The sequence below is a fragment of the Mytilus trossulus genome, chromosome 4, assembly GCF_036588685.1.
Source record: "Mytilus trossulus isolate FHL-02 chromosome 4, PNRI_Mtr1.1.1.hap1, whole genome shotgun sequence".
In the NCBI taxonomy this organism is placed as follows: Eukaryota; Metazoa; Mollusca; class Bivalvia; order Mytilida; family Mytilidae; genus Mytilus; species Mytilus trossulus.
Window position 1 is genome coordinate 60085563 of NC_086376.1, and position 27012 is coordinate 60112574.

The 27012-nt window shown below is 32.0% G+C and overlaps 2 protein-coding genes across 3 annotated transcripts in view; both read left to right on the plus strand.

The window, feature by feature from the left end:
- Positions 1-699: 699 nt before the first annotated feature.
- LOC134714040 (crystal protein-like) lies at positions 700-13066 on the plus strand. Its single transcript, XM_063575289.1, has 5 exons — positions 700-866; positions 3526-3646; positions 4114-4303; positions 11287-11405; positions 12014-13066. Exons 1-5 carry the CDS (start codon positions 703-705, stop codon positions 13001-13003), a joined length of 1584 nt encoding a protein of 527 aa, XP_063431359.1. The 5' UTR covers positions 700-702; the 3' UTR covers positions 13004-13066.
- Positions 13067-15980: 2914 nt separating this feature from the next.
- The window catches only part of LOC134715661 (hemicentin-1-like), a 50372-nt gene continuing 39340 nt past the window's right edge, over positions 15981-27012 (plus strand). The window contains exon 1 of one of the 2 annotated variants that reach the window (XM_063577986.1): positions 15981-16348. In XM_063577986.1, the coding sequence (XP_063434056.1) occupies positions 16297-16348 (52 nt within the window). In that variant the 5' untranslated portion in view covers positions 15981-16296. The remainder of the gene's footprint in view (positions 16349-27012) is intronic. The other variant, XM_063577987.1, reaches the window with a different exon arrangement.

A 27012-nucleotide genomic window follows, 5' to 3' on the forward strand; every position in this document is an offset into this window, starting at 1 on the left:
TTTGATCGGAAATTGTTATTTAAATTGATTTTTTAATTATACATTTTTCTAATCACCTGATGCCGCTGGTATTTTTTTCCAAGGTTTCGGTCATTGTTCAAGTGAGTTCCCACTGAATGAATTACCTACTATTTCAACTGAAATTGATATTTTTCAATATAATATTACCAATTTTCTAAATGACCTTTATAAATTTAACAATGCCGCAAGATTTAGAAATTTTTCAAAATTTATTGTGTCATGAATTTATTCAGGCTCATCTGAATTTTCTGACGAGGTGAACGCAAAGAAAAATGTTCTGGAAAAAAATTTGCTATGCATTCCTACCAAATTAACAAAAAAGTGCATTTGTTTTGAAGACATCAGAAAATTAAAACAATCCTTATTAAAAGTATGATCAATTAAACTTAAACTTAAATTTTATTCGTATACTAGTATGGAGAAACTTATAAGAGAAATTGTACAAACACTTGTATAAATTCGATTCGTTCGTCATAATACTAAGAGGAGAACATTTTAAAAACAAACGAAAAACTAATTTGAATATTTTCTGTATCGTACCAAATGACTTATTGTCACTGGTTAAAAATGATGAACAAAATGACAAATCACGTATATTTGATATTTAAAAATCTTGTAGAATTAGAAAATATTTGTTATACGAATCTAATAACTATCGCTGGAGGGCGTTAGGAAACGTCGATGAACAAATTAGTGTGTAAAATGGAAATTGTCATATTTTGTATTATTTTTATTCAGTTTTCTTGTGCAGTATATGTCCAGACACAATATGGATGGGTACGGGGAGTACGTTCCAGTGATGCGATCTCTTTTTACGGAATTCCATATGCACAACAACCTAGACGGTAAGATTAGTTTAGACTCATTAAATAATAATCGAATGTTTCCGAGTTTTCTGCATATCCTTCTACGCTATTGTTTCTTTTACGAACCATGTTTTATAATTTTCATGTGATTTTTTTTACCGCTAAGTCTTTATTTTTTAAAATCCTGATTTTTCTTTCTTCCGATGTATTTATAGTTTTGACGATATTTGATGTTTTCGCAATCGAATAATAACAGATTCTTTTTTATAGTGATTAAGATTATAACACAATATTGACTGCTGTATCTCTTTTTTTGCCTTTTGATGTCTGTTTTTTCTCTCAATATAATGGAATTTGATGCGACTGTCATACAAGTGAGAGGTTTAGCTAGCTACAAAAATCATGTTTAATCCACCTTTTTTCTACACAAGAAAATCCCTGTACCAAGTAAGGAATATGACAGTTGTCGTCCATTCGATTGATATATTTGAAAATTTGATTTTGCCATTTGGTTAGGGACTTTTCGTTTTGAATGTTCATCGGAGTTTGTTGTTTTCGTGACAGAACCTTTTTTGTATTTTCATTAGCGTCTCAAAATATGCGTCATTTAACAATACCCTTGTTATAGGAAAAATCTGTATATAATTTGGCGAAAAATCGTGTATATCTACCGTTTCCACACACACACAATAAACCCATCTTTATTTCCTATCTATCTTTCACCTCAAATGACAATTATATATCTCCCAATTGATACGATATTCCAGGGCTTGTATTTCCTATCATGATTTCTTTGATACGAAATTTCATTGCCGAACATCTATCAAATAAGGGGAGATATTTAAACTATTGTAAGCGGTACTCAGAATTTAACTTCGACAAATATAGATATTTTGCTATATATGGCAAAGGTTTCAGGCCATTTGAAAGTGTTTTTTTTTTTGCAATTTAACGTTTCGTCAGAAAAACTTATACATTTTTCAATAATATGGAAAATTTAATGCTTAATGTGTAAGTTTGCGGACAAACAATTTGTGTGAACAATTTGTTCTGTAGGCCCTTTCCACGTTCCAATACAATACATAACTTGTAGTATTGCTGAGAGGTTTTTTTATGTGACCACAAATGGATATATTGCTTTCCTTTCGTACTCTTAACTAAAAAATATAATATCTGTATCTTTGATCATGTAGCTTATGTCTACATCGTCTTTTCACTATATTACGTTTACAATGGAAAGAGATAGTTGAAGCATCAAGAACAAAAAATAAAGATGTAGATAATAAAGAAGATATGGTATGATTTGACGACTATCAAACAAACTCAAAATTACAATCACGCGAACTCAATAATAAACATAACCAATATCGAACTCAGCTTTAAAGGCCCGGCATGACAAAATGTGAAATAATTCAAACAAACAAAAGCATTTGCCTTATTGAAAACAAAACAATAAACGAAACACTAATATGGAAGCAACCAACGTCAACCACTGCATTACAGGCTCCTGATGTTTTTTCTGTGTTGTATTGATCTGAATTTTACTTATAGGGGAGAATTGGGCGCCCATAAACAATTTCAAATCATCTGCTTCTGGTAGGTAACAACTCTCTATTGATTCTGTTTTGTAATACAAAATAAATTCTTTATTATTTTGTTGGTACCTTCAAACATATTTAACCCCGCCACATTCTTTATGTACCTGTCTAAAGTCTGGATCCTGTAGTTAAATGGTTGTCGTTGGTTCATATCTGTCATGTTGTTTTTCGTAAAATGTTTCATTATTATTAGGCCATTATTTTCTCATTTGAATTGTTACATATTTTCCATGTCGCAGCCTTTTATAGCTGTCTATACGGAATGGGTTTTGATAGATGTCACAATCAAATGAATGGTGGGTACATCAATGGCATCTGTTAAATTCTTCAATTTCTGAAATAACAGGTGGTAAACTGTAGATTCATAAAAACTAGTATATATTTAAATATTCAGTTCTGGTATCAGTACTATTATTCATGCAAGACCAATATGAAGGGTGTGGTACATCACATGTATTAAAAGTGGATATACACTAAAATGACATGTTTCGAAATTACAGGGAAAAAATGAGAATAATCCAAATCTGACACCCTTTTATGACATTTGTCAACTTGGAATATGGTCCCCAATGCTTTTCAACTTTGTACTTTATTTGGCCTTTTAAACTTTTTTGATTCGAGCGTCAATGATGAGTCTGTAGTAGACGAAACGCTCGTTTGACGCATATATAAGATTTCAATCCTAATTTATATATTCAATTGTAATGTCTTGGTTTGATATGAACTTAACGGTTTACGTGTAAATCAATCTTTATTTTTTTGTATATTCTACCTGATCTTATTACGTTTTGAGAAGGTCAAGCATTGAAAAGAGAACAAGCGACAATACATAAAACACAATCATAGCTGCTACTAAATTCTAATAAGGATACATCAGGATATAACTTACAAACAATGGGATAGTACACTCTTAGTCAGTCGTCTAATGAACAATTTCAATCTAATGCCTTTTAGTATGAGTATCATTTATCATTCCAGAATGACAGATTAATATTTACTGAACCCATGATGCGGATTAAATAAAAGCGTTTTTTTTTTATAAAATCGTGAACTTTACCGTAGTTAAAATTATTTAGATGAGATTTCTTTTTCTTTTGTAGATGGGAGCATGCCATCCACCCTATTCCATGGGGCGGAGTTTTAAATGCCACCAAACCACGACCAATGTGTATACAGCCACCATGTGGCAGATTAGATCCTCCAGGAATGTGTCAAGAAAATGTAAGTATTGGTCACATCAGATTCAAATATTTTACGGTAACAAATTAAAAAAAAGTCAAAAACAGACTCAGGATATACATTTAATTAGTTATCAAAGGTAATTAAGTACGCTAAACACGCGTTTCGTCTTCATACGACTCAGCAGGGATTTGTAGATGAAAATAGTTATAAAGCCAAACAAGTACAATGATGAAGAGCATTGAGGACCCAAAATTCCAAAAAAATTGTGCCAAATACGGCTAAGGTAGTTTATTCCTGGGGTAAAAAAATCTTAGTTTTTAAACACGAAAAGCACCGATGAAATGTATAGATATATATTATAATCAAATGTCTGACGCATTTGTTTGTTTTGGTTTTTGTTTGTCGTCATATAGTTGATGGGTTTCCCTCAGTTTTGGTTTCTGACCCGGATTGTTTATCTTTTACATTAAACATTTTCTAAAGATTCTCTCACATATTTTTTTCAGATGTCAGAAAACTGCCATTTTGTGAATGTATTTGTGCCTTTGAATGCTGGACAAGGAAATAGAAAGACGGTGATGGTATTTATACATGGAGGAGATTTCCAGTCTATGTCCGGTGGTGCTCCTGCATTTAATGGGGAACATTTTGTCAATAAAGGAGATGTTATATTGGTAACATTCAATTACAGATTAGGTTAGTATTATATTCTTTCTATTGTATGATTACATTTCAAAACAAGAGTTTACAGTTTAATCTACATTCAGAATTTCAGAAGACATTATTAGCTCATCTGCCTAAAAAGCTATTACTATTGGAGCATATGCAATGGCTCTGGGGTCCGTCATAAAAATAAGCAAAGTCTTCTCCTCCAAGTTCTCTATCAATTTTAACCAAACTTCAACATTTGCTTACATCCAATTCATTTGAACTTTGGTGGATAGTTGTCTCATTTGCAATTATACCACATATCATATTTTCGTATTGGCTGAATGATTCGTAGTGTATTTAGTATGAATTTTGTGTTCCGTTAGTCAACAAACATGGCCGCCATATCCAGAAGTAGTACATAGGGATAAAAGGCATTGATCGTTTTAAATCTCTAAAACAATAACAAATAGAGAATGATCAGAAAAAAAAGGGGAAAAATGTAAGAATGTCACGCTTTACCATCTTCTTTTGTCATCCAAATTATCAGATGTCTACTGAAGGATATTTTTAGATTAAATTTATAAGAGTTATTGCAAAAATGATGATTTTTGACTAAATTTAGCGTATTATCTGATATAAATAATTCACCGTACGACTTTCATTAATTAGCAATAACCCTACTGCATATTATGCTACAAAAGGCATGACATGACAACAAATTTCAAAAGACACAACCAATGACATCGCCTGATAATAGTACAAAATGAAAATTGAAAAAAACAATTATGATGGACAGACCAACCGTAACTGCAACATCATAACCACAGGATCATTAATTGGAACAGGTACATATATAATGTTGCAGAGTTAAGCATGTTCCCGACCTCACAACCCTCCCATAACACTGGACAGTGGCATCACACCTATCATATTGTATCTTATTTTATTCATTTCTAACATTACTTTATTTTTTTTATAAACATAGAGGTAAAAAATCTAAACAATTCAGGATTAATTACAAAAAATGTCCTCATACAATTGTTCAGGTAAATAGGTAATGCTTTTACAAAACAAGTAATAATTTGTCAATCATAATGTAATACAAAACTAATTAATGTATCTTATTCATATTTGTTGTTATCAAATTTTTAGGTCATAAATTACACGAAATTATAGTTTTTGTAATTATTTGCATGTACGTATCAACTAATTATGACAACGTTAAGTAACTGTTAAGATATATTGTAATGATATATTTGAAAATATAGGATCGAGTCTTTACCTTACACTATAATGTAGATCTTACCTTATGAAAAGCTCTGATTCCTTAAGCGGGTTTGGCTATACTTAGTTTTAAGTTTAGGTGAATAGCTCTTCATTTTCTTAATAAGCTTTTAAAACATGAAACAAAACTTGTTATACATGGTGACTTTGTCTTTGGTTAACATGTCACCATAGCTCATTCAAAGGCAAAGAGACAAGAAACACGATTTGTAATACATATTGACTCTTGTTTGCGAGATGTGTCACCATACTCTGCACAAAACACATTAGTTCAAAATACATTTTTTTAGATGTATGATTCGATTAAACTAGAAAAGTATCCGTGGATCATAATGCTTCATTTAAACTATAACAACTCTATGTTCAGATAACACAGAAATCTGTGTCAAAACTCAATTTGAACATATCATAGGGAATATAAGTATTGAGCTAAGTTGTTGTGATTCTGATACGAAATACTAAAAGTAGATGAATGCACAAACATAGGAACGACCACACGAAACGGGAAACGTAGAATTATTTAAATAAAAATTGAACCTGGGCAAAAATTCGAAATGTAACCTGTACACTTCAGATGTAAACATGCCGGGGTTTATTTAGATCTAAATAAATCTACTAATAGTCCAGTTAACTTTTATGGAATTTGAGTCTAAAGTTAGATATTTTATTTTGCAACGGCAAGTAAAGGTGTGCATTTTGTACCGATTGTAATACCGACAGTGTTGAATTTTCATCCCCCAACTTAAAAAGTCCAGCATTTTGAAGATATAAGCTTCAAATGTATTTGTGAAGTACAAAGAGGTCTGACAGACACATTGTGACATATGTAGAACTTTTAAGTGAGAGAGTTCAGAAGTGAAAACAAAAATGTATAACAGATGTTGTTACACGAACAAAGAGATGTGAGACTGACCGATAATGCGGAGTAGATCTATGATTTTATACATCTATGGTGGAGCAAAGAATTGGGACAATGCTGATGTGGAAATACACGTTAAACAAATATACGCGGGAGTCATAAGTAATAAAATTAAATGAAAGATAAACTCTAACGTATATAGAACAAACAGATATAAGAGTTTTCAAGCAAAAATACAATAACATGAAAAATGACATCAACAGATCGAAGAGGTATGTACTGCTACCCTTTTTTTTTAGAGTGATATTTGTGGCACGGACTCCTAGTGTTGGAATAAGAAATAAGAAAAACCAATAACATGAGAGATACATTGTCACATATGTATAACTAAGAGGTTTGAGAATCCTGATTTGGTAAAACAATCAAATACAATGTTGCATAGGTACAGCAAATAAACATATAGTGGTTACATGGAAGAACAACTACAATAGAGAAACAATGTGACAAAAACATTTCATAGATACCGGTCTTATAATTTATGACGCCGTATACAAACGTTTTGTCTACATAAGACTCGCCAATTGCAAACCATTTTGGAATATCAATTCAACTTACAGTTTGAAGAAAAACAAAAATCCGAACAAATCCAAAAATTCAGGTAATTCAACAATTAGGAAAAGCATATCACAGAAAATTGATTCATATCAACACCACTTCTACGGACTGTTGGTCGGGTTTTACGAAATGTCCACCAACAGTGCCATCGACCAAGTGTCAGTAATAAAATCAACGGTACCAATTTTGTTGCACCAGATGCGCATTTCGACAAAACATGTCTTTTCAGTGATGCTCGTGGCCAAAATATTTGAATTACAAAGCTTATATAAAAGATGAAGAGCTATAATCCAAAAGGTCCAAAAAGTAAAGCCAAATTCGTGAAAAGAATCAGAGCTTTGCATGAGGGAGATACATTCCTTAATTTATGATAATTTTTAATATTTTATAACAGCAAATTTAAATAACACAAAAAATCCGTATTTTCATGCCAGTACCGAAGTACTGGCTACTGGGCTGGTGATACCCTCGGGGACTAATAGTCCACCAGCAGAGGCATCGACCCAGTGGTAGTAATAAAATCAACGGTACCAATTTTGTTGCACCAGATGCGCATTTCGACAAAACATGTCTCTTCAGTGATGCTCGTGGCTAAAATATTTGAAGTCCAAAGCTTATATAAAAGATGAAGAGCTATAATCCAAAAGGTCCAAAAAGTAATGCCAAATTCGTGAAAAGAATCAGAGATTTGCATGAGGGAGATACATTCCTTAATTTATAATAATTTTTAATACTTTGTACATGTAACAGCAAATTTAAATAACACAAAAAATCCGTATTTTCATGCCAGTACCGAAATACTGGCTACTGGCCTGGTGATACCCTCGGGGACTAAAACTCATCAAAGACAACAGGCCTTTTTCAAACGCCAGATTCATCAGCCTGAAGGAAAACAGTTGGACCAAACCAAAAAGAAATCTGAAGAGCAATTAAAACAGATAATTTCCAAAATTCTCGAAGAGTTTTGCCAAATACGGCAATTATAATAAAAAAGTGTGTGGTAAATAAATTACATCAAAAATGAGATGAAATGAACAAAACAAAAAGATGTGAACAAATGCAATAATAAAAGAGATACACTGAACAAGTGTGCTAATGAGGAAATCCAATCTTAAGAAAAGATAGATAATAAGTGCCATACAAGTGTTAGTGTAGAACATCTTTTCTTTGATAATATACAACTGTGAAACAAAGAACAATTAAGTGATATAAAACTGTAGTACTTAAACGTAAGAATAATAAAGTGAAAAGAAAAATACATTTAATACATTTAGATTTACAACTTCAGACAAGTATATCCTTTAGATTTCATTTAATAGTTTTCATTTTGTGGAGAAGGAAAAACCATTAAATGTCATGGATGTTTATAAAGAAAGTAAAATATCAAGCATTAACGGTTACAATAAAGGCAGGTTAATTGTGGTTAATGGGAAAACGTTTAAACATTTGTTTTTGAAGTATTGTTGGAAGGAGAAACGATTGTAAATTTCTGTCAATTATCTATAACAGACTTATGATACAGTGATGTATATTGCATAAGTTTCAAGTTCTAATGGCTTTAGGTGTGATTTTGTATAATAGATTGATGAACATTTGATTACATAGTCTAAGAGTTGACAAATATCGCAAAACAAATATGGAGCGTTTCTGTCACTGCTATATAAGACAAAGGATTTGTAATTGTAATAGTTTCAAGTTCCTTTGCATCTATGTATGATTTTAGTACTCGGTCTGTGATGAGTTATAGAAATTGAAAAAAAGAAAGACAGAAGATACCAAAGAGAGAATCAAAATTTATATTTCGATGAGAGACTGACAAAAACAAAACAGAATACCTTTGAAAGTAATCAACAAAGCGCTACGTATAAGATAAAAAAAACAAGCTTAACGAACACATCAAACGGTATAGAGGGGCGGGGTAATTTCATGTGCATCTGAAGGGTAGACATATAATGCTCTATTCCGTCATGTTATGCATGACAAGTACAAGTACAAATTCCGTGAAAGTTTATTGGGGATATCACAGTCGAAAAAAAGTAGACGAGAGAATAGTTTCGACAAACGAACATATCCTTGGTTATTTTATATTTGTGACCAAGATATTCCATAAAGGCAAACCGATACATGATTGCTTCCTTAAATTTTGAAAATGGATGGCATCAGTATCTGTAGTTTTAAATTTTACCGTTAAGAATCTTTTGTGCAATTGTTTACTTGTAAGCAACAAACCTCTTTCGAGAAAATAAGGATAGAACACGCAAGTGCTCGCACGTCATATCAGCTAGGAGATACATACTCCATATGCAGGTGCTACTAGAATGATGTACACACTCTTTAAATTCTAAATTGGAAGCTGAAATCATGTTTTTGTAGTAATGTTTTGTTCACAACCGCCCTCAGTTTTAATTTCGAGATGTATAGGTATAGATATTAGGCAGACTTGACTGTATTAGAGGTATCGATGCTCGATGGGATAGATGTGATCAACAAAGTCACCTAACTTTGAATTAATAATAGAGAGGGCATCATCCTTATAGCGGAACGCGAAGTTAAAATATTATGCTGGCTTCATTTCGTACTTCCTGAGCAACAGTTGTGGATATTTCCTTTGTTCTAATAAGTAGCACTGAACGTGTAAATTGTTATACATTTTACATTTGATCTCTCTTATCAACCTGTTATCGCAGTTCTAACAGTATAAACATAACATACAACTTCTGAAACTGGTAGTTAAAGATGATTTTCAGATTGTTTTGTTGAAATAAAGCCATATCTGACTGGAATCAAGCACATTCACTTTCTCATAAAATGATATATTTCATAAAAAAAATGCTCTGAACATGTATTTACTTCAAAGAAGATCCAAAATCCTAGATTGAGAAAATATTTTGATTTGCATAGGTTTCAAAATCATATGCCATCTATTCCCCTTTCTTTTCTGGTTCAAGTAAGCATGTGGTGTATACTTTTCACTGTGTGTTTTTAATCAATTAAACGACATATAGTCTCGATAGGCTTTACAGTGGTTTTTGTTGTTTATTCTGTGGCTGTACCAGGCTGTGCTATTTCGACCATATATTTATTTTCTATTTTTTTCTTTATATCATTACTCATCTTTTCTCTGAGGAGTCAGGTGTTTGCGGGAGATGTGACCTGTTGCACCGTTGTCCTTTATTTTGATAACTCCTGAAAGATTCGTTGAGATACATATTTTTTGGGGAATATTCTCCTCCAATTGCATTTTTTCATATTACTTAATTAAACTAACTATTTACACTCACTATAGAACGACTGTAATAATGTATGTTTGTGATATAGTGCAGCATGTATGTAGCATTTGACAAAATTAGCTGTTCAAAGGAAGACAACTAACGATTTTTTTTAATATGATAATGGTTTATTTATATTTATGAAAAATGTATGGGTCTATTTCCCTCTCTCTATGTTATATATTTGCTGCAAAGTTATATGCATTAATTTATCTGATGCACTGCTTGGATGCACTTAATTTCTACACAAATAGTGCATTGTAATTATTTTAATTACCATATATACTATATATGGAATAATTATTAAAAAAAAGTTTTGAAATCTCTACTTTCCTTGAGGGAATATGATTTATTTGTAATTTTTTTTTGCGGAAAGGAATTGCGTTTTTATCTGTTAAACCAATGATGTTAAATAAGACTCATATAACCTCCTTGGTTAAACTAACAAAAATATTTCCATTATAAAATATTCTATCAATGAAGGATACATCAATAAATATCGCATCCCATGAAGCAATATCTAATAGAAAGTGTTGCTTGTTTTTAAAAAGCACATGGCTTAAACAGTGTATATGATTTGTTTTTAACGCCTTCCTTGATATGAAAATAATAGCTAGTACATTTATAGTATTTACCTTTTTTCACTATCATTTTGAAAACGTTTGTCTCTTATAAAATTCTTCCCAATCAAAAAATAAGAATATTACAAATGTGTTACAGCCTTTTCTTATATATACTTCTTATATGGAGAGTCCTTGACCACACTTACATATTTCAATCTTTAAGGATAATTTGTGTTTTTGGGTATAGAGGAATTCCTCAAAGATTATGTATATCTAATAGAGTATCGATTCGAATTTATAGTTCCAGAGTATTCGATTCTATAAGAGCCATATTTTTATTTAATACAGAGGATTCGATTCTATATAAGCCATATTTCTATTTAATAAAAGTGTTAGGATTCCAAATTGAAAATAAATTATGATTTTTCTTTTTAATAGGAGTACTAGGATTTTTAGTTACGGAGGGAGTGACGGGTAACTATGGTATAACAGACCAGCGATTGGTGTTACAGTGGGTACATAGCAACATAGAAAGATTCGGAGGCGATAGACAAAATGTAAGTTATCTAAAAAAAAAGCAAAATTAAATTGTTTGCCAAAGATAAAAAAAAAATCAACAGTTCTTGTCTGATTTCACAGTTTAAAAAACTAAAACGTGTTTGAAAACATATACACGTGGTAGTCATCTGGCATTTGCGTCAGTTGGTATAAATGGCAGCATTAAGAATTATATCCCTATAGAATGTTTGCATTAATATTCATAGTGTGTAAAGTAGTTTACGAAAAATAAAAAGGTTTCTATTATGATACTGAAATGGCAAATGAGAGAAAGAAAAACATGTTGAACGACGAGGAAATTACATAGATATGGAGGATAATGAACAGCAACGTATAGAGATTTCCACGTCTTTCAATAGTTTATATCTATATTTTCTTGTTTTAATTTCAATCAGCTCTCCCCTCATACTTGAAGAATATTTCTAAATTTACAATTGATTAAAAATTTCAAACTTTGTTGTATCGGTGAGTTATCATGCAAGCCATCAAATATATATATATAGGTAATTTTTGTTGTTGTAACGTTGTTTCTTTTGATTCATAAAATTCGACCAAAAAGTTACAACTGGCGACAAGCAATCAAAACTATACTGTTTTATCATTTCAGGTCACTCTCTTTGGACAAGGCGCTGGCGCAGTTTCTGTCGCAATACATATGACATCACCAAAATCTTTAGGACTATTTAGAAATGCAATCCTGGAAAGTCTACCTTTCAGTTTACGTCTCAAGACTGTAGATCAAGCTAGGTCACAAGGACAAAATTTCTCTTCCAAAGCAGGTTGTTCAGATTTAGAATGTTTACGAAAGAAATCACCATGGGATATTTTAGATGCCCAAGTTAAAACTACTTTACCTCTTGGAACCGTATTACAACGATTACGGCAGTGGGGTCCACATGTAGATGGAAACGATGTATCAGGTGACATACAAGCTGGCTTCCGGTTTGGTCGAGTACATGATATACCCCTTCTGATAGGGACAACAACCGCAGATGGTGCCGACATAGTCTTTAAAACATATCTCGAGCCATTAAATAATGCAGCTTTTCGTACAATATTAGCACGTTTAAATCCCTCTCATGCTAGATTATGGTATAACTTATACACTCCTCGATCTAATGATGATTCTAGGCGAGAGTTAACCCAGTTTATCACAGATTTTGTTTATACATGTCCAACAAGGAGTTTTGCTTCTGATATGACTCGAATAAATAATACATGGGTATACGCTTTCGGTCGGAATATGGATTTTTTAAATGGAAGTGGGATGTCTCCACATTGCGCGATCAGTGCGTGTCATGGTTCAGAACTTGCCTATTTATTCCAGAATATCAAAGATTTAGGTTATAATTTTACCATGCCTGACATGCAACTGTCAGACGAAATCTTAATTTACTGGACAAATTTTGCTAAGCTGAATAATCCTAACGGTAATTTAGACACGACCGACCCTGGAATGTTTAACTGGTACCAATATACAGGCAGGCCTCCAGTCATCCGAGCGGTCCTTGGTATAGGGCATCCACAGTCTTCAATCCAAACTGATTACAGGGGAACAATCTGTAATATGTTTGATAACAATAACTTTAGAGCTTGATGCTGATATGTATTTAGTTTTGATGTAGTTTACACGTATTTATTTAAAGTAATGAAATAAACACTCGACAATCAGTATAACGATGCTTATATCTTCAGAGTTAATGTTTGAGAAGCACTGCTTCGTTAGCTTCTAACTAGATAAAAAACATGAATCGCTCCATGTTGGATATAATCATCATTTCAAAGCATTTGGTATCACTGTAGTAGTTTACGGGAGTTTTTAGCCTTTCTTTTTTTCCAGTTTTCTCAGATTGGAACCAAAATATGAGTCAACAGACTGTTCGCAACAATACACTAATGCCTCAACCAAATATCAGGCGAGAATCAACACACTGTTCGCAACAATAAACTAATGCCTTTACAAAATATCAGGCGAGAGTCAACACACTGTTCGCAACAATAAACTAAGGCCGTGTTCACACCAAATGCCGTGTAGAGTAAACATATTTACAATAAGTCTAGTGTAGTGTACACTGGTTTCACATTACATTTGTTCACATCTATACACCTTGTTTAGCTACCTGTACATAAGATTTGTTCCCACTTGTAAACTATATGTCTTTTAAATGTTCATCACGTAGAACTGAATTCAAAATTTTTGGAAAATGTTTCTAGCGGTAAGGGAACAACCATTTGACTTCAAAGGGAGTGGGGATGGGAATGGAAATATGCCGATCCCGAATTTGATAAAAAAAAAATGGTCATACAGATGATAAAAAAATTATTCTGAATCAAGAGTTTTCCCATACATTATAGTGTTAAATATTGAAAAAAAAGTATTTGATCACCAGCATCGGAAAAAAAGGAATACAAACGTACGCGCGAAAAAAATCTGACTCAGATAAAAAAAAAATAACCCTCCCCCTTTTTTAAGATAAGTGGTTGCTACTTTATGAAAGCCATTTTATAATTTGTAGTAGATTGAATATACTAGAGAAGTCTCGATAACGCATTAGAAAACGTTAGCTGCAACAGCGTACTTACAGCCGAAAAAAAAGGGTTGAGATATTAGGGATTACTACATTTTTATCTTTTCTGTTCGTTTCAAATGGTATTTCTTCTCCAAGGAGTATTTGGTAAAGGAATAGGGTAACGTTTTTTTTTTTATTTTACGTTTTTTGAGTAAAGACCAGTGGAGAATATTTCCGTGTCCGTCAAATCGAGGGGAGGGGGGCGTGAGCTATTGATTTTTTTTCAGGACAAATTTTGGTGACAAGTCGCAATCAATTTTAGCATTATATATAGTGGCAGCTGAGGGTGAAACAAACAATTTTTTTTTCAGGGCCAAAAACTGGAAACATTTTTTGTTTCCAAAACAAAATCCATAGCTCACCACCACCCCCTTGCCTTTATGTTTTATACTCAACTATAATAGCCCCCCCCCCCCCCCCCCGAAAATCAATTCGTTGCTGCCTTATGGGTTCGGCAATGATGCTGCTTTGAGTCTTGATTAATAATGTACGTTAATTTTTTTTAACAAAAAAAATCTGTAAAATTTAGACAACTAATAATTATCAAAAATATCAATTTTACTCAAAAATATTTTCCTCCTTAAATATATACACGATAAAACTAATGTCCTAAATGCCTAGTTTTGTGTACACTTAACCTACACAAAACCTACATTGACTATCGACTGTGTGTAGGTAAAACATGATTTAAACTACATATAAACATTGAGTTTTATCAATGGGAACGCAATTGTGTTTAGTTTACGTGTGAGTTACACTAACACAACACCGAATTTAGGTCAATGTGAACACGGCCTAATGCCTTTACAAAATGGAAGTTTATGATGCCGGTTGGTTTAAAGTGGGGGAAAATACAAGGAAAGTTAACATACTTTTAGTTTCTTGTGTACAATTTGGAAATTAGTATGGCGTTCATTATCACTGGACTAGTATATTTTTGTTTAGGGCCAGCTGAAGGACGCCTCCGGGTGCGGGAATTTCTCGCTACTTTGAAGACCTGTTGGTAACCTTCTGCTGTTGTTTTTTATTTGGTCGGGTTGTTGTCTCTTTGACACATTCCCCATTTCCATTCTCAATTTTATACTATACGTATAACCATTTACTCAGGTCTAAACAATATTTCAAGCTTTAATAAATAATCTATGGAGTTTTTAGGGTTGGTTGCTTTTAAGTGGTTTCAAAAAAGGAAAAGCCTACATTATAGACTCATAAAATTCATATATATATAGTACAATTTTATTATTCATTAATAAGAAATTTGTAGTTTAAATTTTTGCCATGCTACAAACGTACATCCCTTAAGATGTTTACTAAGCGCAGACCATCACATTTAGTAAGCAATAATTAAGGTCAAGCTTTATACAAGAGAGCACAAGACACTCAAAGTAGATTTATCATTATGTTTAGCTCTAGATATCAAATTTTCTACAAGGATGTATAATTATGCGAAATCAATCAATTCAATCAGCCAACATTCAAATAAGATCTCTATTAAACCTGAAAACATATATACCTTCACCACAAAAAAATGTAAAAATTTACCATAACAATCAAAACAGGTGCCTGTTTATCGAATGGCCATGGACATTTCCCAATATCATCTTAGGACACTATTGTTTTCCTATGTGGGCTTATCAAACGTGTCGCAAACTATAAAGAATTTCTCCTATGAATTTTGATACGTTGAGGACACTAGTGATGGTTCGTTCTGATTAAGATATTATTGTGAAATGTATAATATTGTTTCATTTGTTATTTGTACTATTTTTTTTTTATTTCAATCTGAAAATTATTTCCCTTGTTTTAAATACTCTATTAAGATATTTTAAATGTAAATTTTAACAACGACGTTAAATTAGGAAAAAAATCAAACTTAGAGCTTGAAAATAAAATGTTTATGAGTGGATTTTATAAGAGTTTTATCCAAGGAGGTGTTAAACCTGCTTAATATTGCATACATTTTGTTTGCATACACCATATTACACTTACAATCGCTCATTGATAGGGCGGAACGAAAACGATATTTATATGATTGTAAAATAAATAAATTGAAAATGCATCTATTACAGTGACTGAAGTTAAACATATTATTAATAATTCTATGAAGAGTACCGGTGCCTATAGACTTAATTACCCTAATCAACATCTGTGAAGTGTTGATAATCGGCACGATCAGGTTACTTAGGTCAGGAAATTTTTGAAGGGAGCCGATATAATCATTAGACAACACACTGATAGGCATTAAGTTTTCTCCGTTCTGCCAGCTTTCATTAAAGGATTTGTTTTTTGGCGGTAAACCACTTATTCTTCCGAAGCAATAATGTTAACATTAATTATAAGTGTTTTAATTGGAATATTGAACGGTGTTTTGGGTGAGTATGTTAATTAGATTTTGTGCATGCAGTTGTTTCTTTGCTTGTAAAATGTTTTCATCACAAAAAAAAAGATGAAAGGATATAAAATGAATGTACATACTGAATCGATCAAACACGTTTAAAACATGAATATATGTAGGTTTTCATACTTTTAGTTTTCAACATAACCATGATAATAAAAAAGGAAATTAATGTGTGGTGTTAAAAGGGTCGTATAGAGAAAATAAGAGTTTTCAGAGAGTTTTTGAAATGTCGATTCACCAATGCATGCATATTTTAAAAGATTATTTCTCAAAAGCCTGAAAGGTTGGATAAAAATATTTAAAAAAAATATATGCAGCATTTAAAGTAAAATAATCGTTTTAGAAGGAATTGTTGTTTTAGAAAGCAAATACTTTTATGCTGTTAGATAATTCACAAATTTGCAGGTACAAATGTATAACATTTGCAAGCAACGATAACATTTTCAATGGCTTTTGATTTATAAAAAAATGTTACAAGTTGTTTATCAGATGCAGAATCACGACATGAAATTGTAATCAAAATGGTTCCCACAGTTTTTTCACGACTTGTTATTTCTAATTATGACTTTGCACTTTACATTTACTACGCTAATATGGCGGGGTATCAAGTAGTATTTCTATTATTAGAGACAGGTACTAATTACTAACAAGATGTCATTTTTGTTTATAATGATGTAATATAATGGGTATGTCTACCTAATTGTCAGAATCATTGCCAGGTATGTTTTACAATCATGCTTAGCCATGCTGGTTGATAGCCCTTCAGACGGGCGTCAAGTATTCTTACAAGTGTTATAACTTTGAACACTTTAAGATCTCCAGAAAAAAATCTATTTTCAAGTGAAAATAAAGTTAGATACCAACTTTGATTTGAAAATAAGATACCCACTTATATTTTAACAAGGATGTGCATGTATCATATGCAAAATAACTCGCTGACATGTTGCTTTTTGAACTTTTCAGTAAAATCTGAATTAATTTAGACTGTTCATCAGAAGGAATTGAAAAAAATGCCGTGTTTACACCACAAACTTTACTCAAGAGTAACCTCTATGAGAACGAAAAAAAATAATATTCTCAAAATCCAGAAAATTTTATTATTTTTCTGAGAAACGCATTTCAAATTTAATTGGCTAGTTCCTGCAATGTCTTAAAACTTTTACATGTGCACAGGTTTATCTGTACTCGCAGTAAAATTTGTGGTGTAAATGCCAAAAGGTTATGACGAGCCTTAACAGCTTTTAATGTCTAGATTCATATAAACATATCTTTAAAAATTCCGAATCCGTTATGCTTTTTCATACGTGAAATTAGATTAGTTCCATATCATTTATCGCAGACAATCTATAGGGCACGAGATTTTCTGACACGTGAGATAATTATTGTTTTGATCTATGTTGTCTCTTCAGTATGATTTCTGATTGGCCCAGTTGGGTTACGTGATTATCAAAATGTACATTATTTTTATCTCATCATAATTATCCCGGATAGTAAATTCATTAAAAGTTTGATGAATGATTCTAAGAAGCCAGTTGTCACCGCTAAGTTGCTCATCAAGATAAGTAAACTAGAATATCAAAATAAAACAGATGCTAAATAACACGTGAGAGAAATTGTTATCTATGTCCGGTTTCCGCATTCGGAGAGGTTAATTACAATAAACTTTGACTTTGTTACCACTACATCCCTAGCTCCCTTAGTTCACTAAAAGCTTTAAGCTATCTGGTAAACAAGAGGATGGTTTAAACATTTTCAAATTTGTCCCAGTATTATATAAGTATTCAAGGTTTTATATTCCTCGTAGATTCTGAGAAACACGTGACGAACCGATCAATATAAGAACACAATATAGTTGAGAAAAGTGATATCACAAAAAATTCAAAACGGAAAGTCCCTTATCAAATGGCAAAATCATAAGCTTAAACACAGCAAACGAATGGATAGCAACTGTCATATTTCTGACTTGGTACAAGCAATTTCTTATGTAGAAAATGGTGGATTGAATCTGGTTTTATAGCCTAGATAAACCTCTCACTTAAGGACATAGTTTCAAGTGTTATGAAAAAGTTGTACGAAGAACATTGGAGCAATCACAGAGCCAGGAACAAATGGTCTTAAAATTATTCGATAACATAAACTGACAAATGAAAGATAGGAATTATACAAAACAAAACACACAATTAACTTTTTTTATCAAGACTTCGGTATATTCAGCGCGGTTGTATATTCGCACATGTATATCTTTTGCTTTCACGTTACTAAGTTAGTACGTAGAAATGTTGGCGAAGAATAAGTCATTTAAAATATAGCATTAAAGAGATGTGGTGTGATGTTAATGGGACAGATAACTATCAGAGTTTATATATATATATGTGGTTTGGATGTAGGCAACTTAAATAGTATAGGTCACTATATGTATTTTAAAATCTACTAAAATGCGAAAAAAAATCTAGTTTTTACTGGAAGAACATAGACTTATAATAAAAATAAATCATACGAGTCATAAGTTCCTTTGATAATTTCTCATTTTCATTTGAAAATTCTATGTAACTTAATCTCATCTCGCAATAACAGTTACTTATAATACAACATTAAATTCAGTGTTATTTATATCATGTATATATAGAATAGAAAGCCATTATATATATATAATAAATAAGAAGCTGTAACATTTAAGCATGTTAGAAAATTCGCCTATTTTAAGTGCATTATTTACAGTACAAAACATTTCGACGTCTATTTAAGATAAGATAACAGGCTTTTGCACAACAAAGAATAATACTAATATATGTGAATACAGAACTACTTTATAAAATAGAGAATGGAAACGGGGAATGTGTCAAAGAGACAACAAAACGACCAAAGAGCAGAAAGCAGCTGAAATTTAAGCTATTGGAAAATAAGTTATATAACCATTAGATCCTATACTGTCATACTGTAGCAAACATTTTAAGTTCGTTAAATGATACTTTAGCAGTATTTAGTTACGGAAAAGTAGTACAATTACACATAATCAGAAGATAATTAGTCATAAAACAAACTAAAACAGACTATGTACATCACATTTAATGATGAAATAATTGCTATATTAACCAAATCACTGTATATATATAGAATAACATTTTCTGTTCCATTGTGCAAATAAGTTTGTGAAAATGTAATGTCATTTTATTTTTAAGTAAAAACTGAAAGATAGGCCAGTTGTTAAAATCCGTAAATTTTGGAATCTAAATGTTTTAATTTTTTCCGAATTGTAATTACGCGCTCTCTCTTTCCAACGCCTATGGTCGTCACACGACATTTGCTATTAAACGTCATACTTCTCAAACAAATATGTATCTAAATTATTTCTATCTTTGAAAAAAAAACATTTTTCGATTAGTCACACTTAAAAGAAAATGTAAATATCTGTTTCATCATATTGCAATTTTCAATGGTTCCTTTGTATGTATAACGACATCTGGTAGATATTTGGCAGGTCATTAGGTTGGCTTCACAGTGTTGCACATTTAATCTCCCGTGGTGACACAAAACTTAAGCGGTTGAAACGGTATTAATGAAAATGAGGCATGGACGGAAGACTTGGTTCCTGTAGTGTGCCGAGATTAAAATGATACACAAAAAATATGGGTTGGCAGTTTTAGTTTGGATTTTGTATGAGTAATAATACTCAAAAGCTTGAATTATGAAATAAATTTTATGATAATATTGACTTTGCTTTTATTTACGAAATCAGAAATATATAGGATGATTAAAAAGCAGTTATAGATATACTTGATTACAAAGGCAAGTTATGCCTAATTCGTCATACAATGTAATGGTAATTGCAACAGGAAAAGAAAACACATTACGGCCATGTTTGTTTATAAGGCTAACAAGTTTAGGAATTGCACTTTAAATCTTTATTACAGGCGAATCATCTTATTAGTGATTTCCATCATCATACTTTTGTTATTCAATCTTACGTCTGGTAATGTTCAACGGCAGTTCGATAATTTATAAATTTGTAGAATCACTTAAATGTTCTGTCTGTTTTCTACATTGAAATTCTGTACAGATTAGTTTTGGTTATCGCATTATATGTTGTCTTCGTGTACACTGTTCAACAATTAGTTGTAAAGAAATTGTTGCGAAGAATATGCAGTATTAGAGCACAGGACGACATGATGCCATGAAATATAAATTTCCTTTTAAATATTAGTTCATCCATGATAAACAAAAGTTCCGTAGCATATTTTTTTCTATTTATAGACATATTACTGACGGAATCAACAGAATGAATATGTGTTTTAACAGGAACAGATAGATCTATTATGCATGGTTATATCAAACTTTCCAGAGGAACTTAAGTTAACACATATACGTTGACAGTGATATTGACAGGTCAAATACTCGACTGTTAGCAAATTGCGATGACAACTTATTATTCTTTTGGTTTATGAAGACTATTTTGGTGACTTCTACTGTTTTCAAAAAATCTTTTCCTTCTATTGATATTATTGTATGTTATTAAATACCAGAGACATGATATCTAAAAACAACATGATGACTTCCCGACAAATATGTCCTATCCCTATAAGTTATCATTTGGTATTGTAAGAAGATGGTATGATAAACTGGACTCCTGTTGTGTTCACTTATCGCTACACTGACTTCGGTGCAAGGCTATAGATGGAATGGCGGACCAGTTTAATGGTATGATTGCCAATTAGACAACAGTTTCACTATCCACCAGAGTCCTAATGACATAGATGTAAGCAACTGTACTGTGATTTATACAATGGGCCCATATACTGTATAGTCACCCATAAAAGACCCCGGCATGTAAAATTATTCAAACGAGAAAAACAACGTTAGGATGTATATGGCAAAACAAATAATAAAATAGGTATGATAGACATGCTTCCGACTACGGACAAGGGCACTAAAATGTGGCGGTATTAAACACAATTGTGGCCACTGGGCACTTCTTATACATTCTAACCTAGATCAGTGATCATGGTGATGCAACAGCACACCATAATAATTAACTCTATAAATAAAGAGTTGGGTATGACTTTATTCAACCGATTGGTAGGAAGCCTACAAAAAAATAAGAAAAAGACAGAATTCCAGCAGTTTACGAAATCTATTCAAAGTCAATTACAACTTACTAATACATAAGTCATGCTCTTCCAGACTGAAGAATGCTAGTTAAATAAACTGAATTTGGCAAATACAATACAAGTCATGATAATTGGGTCGGTATCAATTGTTTTAGTTAAGGATACAGTTCCAAAACAAATAATTTCTAGAGAAGTTTGAAATGTTTAGTAGATGCAGAAGCTAAAACAAATAATTACTAGAGAAGTTTGAAATGTTTAGTAGATGCAGAAGCTAAAACCAATAAGCCCATGTCTTTTGACTGCAAAATAGAACACACTATACAGACAGCATAGTCAGTTATTCTTGGTTACAAAAATAATCAGAAGTAAATCTTGTTTATCATTGAAGATACTCTTGTATAATCCTTCTTCCTGAGTTTTATAGGGTTATCTATCTAAGAGCTGATTAACCGACGTGTGCATCATTCGTCTATTTCACTTTTTGCATATATTTATCGTTGATATTCATGTAATCCAAAGACATTAAAATAAACATTTACAATAACTACAAGACCAGACGCAAAAAATCCTTGAAATTAGGCCAATTTAGTAGTTTATAAAAAACAAATCTTTAAGTATCGTAATCTTTGAAAATTCATACTCTGAAGTGTAAACTAAAAGAAACTTTGTATGTGTTTATTCATTCTGTTGTTAAGTTACTAGCTTGTTTATAAAACGTATACATAATGAAATTTAATGAAAGTTACGATAAAATCCGTCGTTCTACGTATATAGGTTACAGCATCACGAATAACCAAGAATTTTCAGTTTCCAAATGTTTTGAAATTAAGAAGTACAACATTGTACAAGGAGATAAGCATTTGTTAACATGTACACTGTTGATCGTAAAATTAGCTTTTTGTAAATAGGAATTTTGACAAATATCGAAGAATTATAAATAAAAAACAAACCAAATTAATGTGTCCTTCAAAACAACTTGGCATGTCGAAAATACATAATGGTTCTACAAACTACAAGCATGTAGGGAATAGTTCTTTTGCTATGGTATGCGTTTACTAAATTGTCCACAGATGAAATCCTCCCAAGTGTTCTATGTTGATTTACAACTGCTGAGATAAGGTACCGCCGACCATTAGATACAGTTACATAAGAATCATCAATCTTACTCTATGCCAGACAATATGTAAACTACTTGTAACATATGTTTATGATATTATAAACCATTCGTCATAACATGGTGAAGAAATCTCAAACAACGCCTTATATTTGTCACTGTTCTAAACGTTTATATAATTATATGCCACTTGTTTGGTAAATAAATCAGAATGTTAGTTATGGCAGATTATTTTGACTTTTCGTTCTTTGAAGATGAGATTTATTATATTGAAAAACTGGTTATCAAAAATAATTCAGTCATTTTTAGTGTCAACCTATTAAGTCTTCAACAGTTTTATGATATGTTCCACGAAACAGTCATATAGTACTACTATACATCTTTGCTAGTCAAGGGTTGGACAGGACGGTACGGAATCGTAACTATTGGCTAGCAAAGATGCTACTATGATAATGACTACTACTACTGCTACTACGAACACCTATACTAATAATAATAAACTAACAGGCTAATGATGATATTGAAAATAATAATACCAATATCTACTTAAAAGAGATGAGAGGAAAAAAAACCCATCCAAACCACTCTTAAAAAACTTTTTATTTTCATAATTGCCCCATTGATGTTTTCCCGTTATGAATTCGAATGACATTTTGATTTTCTTCAGCAATATCTAGAGTCTGTTATTTAAAAGATAGAAGATAAACAAATAAATAAGCATTTTAACCTTTTACCACATTCTCTGAAGTTTAATTTTTCAACTATCTCTAATTCGCACATGTAGACAGAAATAGAGCCATATCATGTTAAATGAATTTTGACCAGATTAGATAAATATTCTCATTAACAGGTGTAATGATTCTATTCATACCAATGAGCATTTACATTTTCAGTTTTACTTTCTGTAAAATTACTGCCCATGTCAAATGAAAGGTCAATAAAAAAAACGGAAATGGTCGATACGTTATGCATGCTAACATTTTCTCGATCCACAAACTTTCCTCGGAGTTTTTTTGTGATTTTACTTATTATACAAATTAACCAATAATGTTAATATGCACATGGTCATCCTTCCGAAATATTATGCTTTTTATCTCTATCTCTTTATTTATGATCACAGAGGTTTGCACATACAACCGACATACCTGTCGATTAAGGGTGATACTAAACTTGTCCTGTACATGTTTTAATATTTCTGTGAAACAGCAATTCTTTTTCGTTTGTTTCATCTCGATGTCTTTAGGCTTTCTCAATCTTAATTTTCTGTGTTATGTTTTGTAAATATTGTCTTTGTCTATTCGGTGTTTTTCGTTTCGTCCTGAACATGCATGAAATATTTGCCACTGGACGTTAAGCAACCATCAATCAATCGTTTTGTCATTGTGTTGTCTTTTTTTCTTCGGTTTGATTTTCGAATGATCTCTTGGTTTTTTATTCCTTCTTATACCTACACACGTGTTTTATTTCCATTCGTGATTTCTGCATTTATCATCCGTTCCAAGCATCTTTTATCAAGGACATATTTTAACAGTACTTAAACAGCCAGTATTAACATTTTCTCAAGAAAAGTCTACTATCATCTAATCTCATGAGAATTTTTATAGCAGACTATAGAGTATAAGTTTTTCTCATTGTTGAAGGCCATACGATGACCTACAATCGTTTTCATCTTTACCATTTGAACTGATGGCTAGAGGCTAACACCTCTCATTTTATAATAATAACCTAACACAAATGTTTCATCACATCAAATAGTAAAGAAAAGAACAACAATAGTTCAGAACATGATAAGTATGTCTGTATGTATACTTGTCAGCTAAGGATACAAACATCGTGTTTTCTCACTTACTTTTGCTTGTATTGTCATTATTTCTCAGGAAATATACAAAACAGAAACAGCAAAACAATTATATTATATATCTGTGTAATTGTTTTAACATAATACTGTTTCTGTTAACAACACACTTGGCAAGTATAAGAGGTTCTTGAGGTTCTTGTAAAACCCTTTTTAAACAATCTTTGTTGACTAATAAGATATTTGATTTAGTTGTAAATCTTGATTGATGTTAATTCACTCCTAATGTTCTTATTAATCTTGATGTAACATCCCTTAATTACGTATATTTTACGTTTGCTGACGTTTATATATAAAACCTGAAATATCGCCAAAACATTCAACAATTTGTATGATTACCAAGACCGCAATATTGAAGAAAACAAACTGAATGACCAATAACATATTCATTTAATAACAAATAAAAGGTTATAATATACTCATGTTCTGCAGATCTTACGCAATCGAGCGAACGGGATAAAACGGTACACTAATACGTAGATCCTTGGCAAGCATAACTGAGCGAACGGGATGTAATACCACCCTAATATGCGGACCTTAGGCAAGCATGACTGAGTGTACGCGGACTATTGTCTCATTGGCAACCAAACCACATCTTCTTTTTTACATATAACCTCATAATGTTATGCAGTTCGTTGGAAAGCACGATTAAGTGGACGGGCTATAATATCATAAGGTTATGCAGATATAAGGGGGCCACGACTGAATGGACGGGCTATAATCTTAGGTGATTGTGCCATCAACAACTTAGCTTTTGATCAAAAACGAAATTCTGGAAGAAATTGAAACATTACTTAGGTTGCGGGGTCGTATCTGATGATGCGATTTTAAATGCGAATGCAAATGTTGACCAAATTTCCAATTTCGCTGCTGTCGAAACAAAATTCAAAGAATTAAAAATCGTAAAGTTTGATAAATTCCTGAAGTAAAACTATCAATGGTTTGCTGTATAAAATACAGCTGTCCAGTGTCGACTGATGTGAACCACTAAGCTAGGCTATCACCAAGAGCATCTACTTTATAGTTCAGTTATGACACCTTCGTTTATGATTTATTGTACTGCATTCGGTATTATGCATCTAATCATATCCCACCTTACAAACCTAAAATTATCTACTATCACTTCAAAATTGATCAACAGGAACATTCGGTATTATATTTATCTTATCACATCTCAACCTACAACCATAAAATATCAAGTGGCACCCACTAGTTACCAGCACTGTACCTAAATAAAAACAAGGATTGCCAATGAGACAAATATCCACAAATATTCTAAGCTTCGCGCATATATAGTTCCAACATTTAAAAAACCCCATGTCAACTTGATTTTTCTGATAGTATTTGCATAAGAAGAAAGTTAAGATGGTCGTGAATTTATTGTACATTTTGTATCATTGTTTACAGATATAAACATGAAATCGGTAACCTGCATTTCCATGTTTTACTGTGCTCTTTGGTCGGGTTGTTGTCTCTTTGACACATTTCCCTTTTCCGTTCTCAATTTTATGAAAATTATTAAAAACCGCTCCATAATTATTTAAAACTAACATTTAGCATATAGCGAAGAAATCTTAGCACACAATTGGGTTAATGCCTCATGGGTATCAGATATATACTGTTGGTCTATTTAGTGTGTGAGATTGAAGCTCTCATGCATTTAACTGAAACTCAATAGAGTTAAACGGTATTGTTCCCCTTTCAGCCCATCATAAGAACGAGTTAAAGGACAATATTTTATTTAATAGTTGTTGTCGTTTGTTTGCTCCTTCGATTAAATGTATTCATCTTTTGTAAAATGCACTCTCACTGTTTGATTTACATATATGTTGTACATTTTGCAGATATTAATAAATGATGAATGTTTGCATCGGACGTAGTTCCTAGTGAGATAATGCACCCTCAAGATATCTGTCTGATTAGATACACTGTTATTATGTCACGTGTTATCAGTTTCAATTTAAAGTGTGCACGGCTATTGCAATTTATGTTCAGATCTGGGGTTGTTTTCACTGACACGTTCAAGGTTAAATCATATGGAACACATTTCAATATTTTTTCGTCGAGGTCTTCAAAATTATTCTGTATATACTTTACAGGCCGAATCTATTTTGTTTTCAACTCGACCGGAAAATAATCATAAGTGCGAAACAGGAAGTATTGCAATACTCGATTTCTGGAAGCATGTCAAATAAGTACGCACGTGACCATTTGATAGTCGGTAAGAAACTCAAGAACTTCGTGTGAATAAGAAAGTTTACGTCATTAAGATAAAAAAAAAGTGATATTGTACCAAAGAAATCAGCTTGTGGCAAGTTTTAATCTTTTTTAGTTGTCAACACTCCAATAAGTTGAATAACAAAGTTAAACTTGCATTAAAAACAAGACTTGGTTCAAACATACACCATAAAATTATATAATACCAATGTCGGGGACCACAGAAACAAAACCAGTCAAACGAAACTAGATAACAAGAACATAAAGGATGTTAGAATTACTGTACACAAATTTAAAGGATCATAACGGAACACATTTTCTTACTAATATTTGTATTATCATATTTT

Bases quoted from the DNA above. Each gene is read 5' to 3' on its own strand.
- LOC134714040 (XM_063575289.1), top strand. From the start codon at position 703: ATGAACAAATTAGTGTGTAAAATGGAAATTGTCATATTTTGTATTATT. The intron at 867-3,525 runs GTAAGATTAGTT...TTTCTTTTGTAG, and splicing joins TATGCACAACAACCTAGACG to ATGGGAGCATGCCATCCACC. The intron at 4,304-11,286 runs GTTAGTATTATA...TCTTTTTAATAG, and splicing joins AACATTCAATTACAGATTAG to GAGTACTAGGATTTTTAGTT.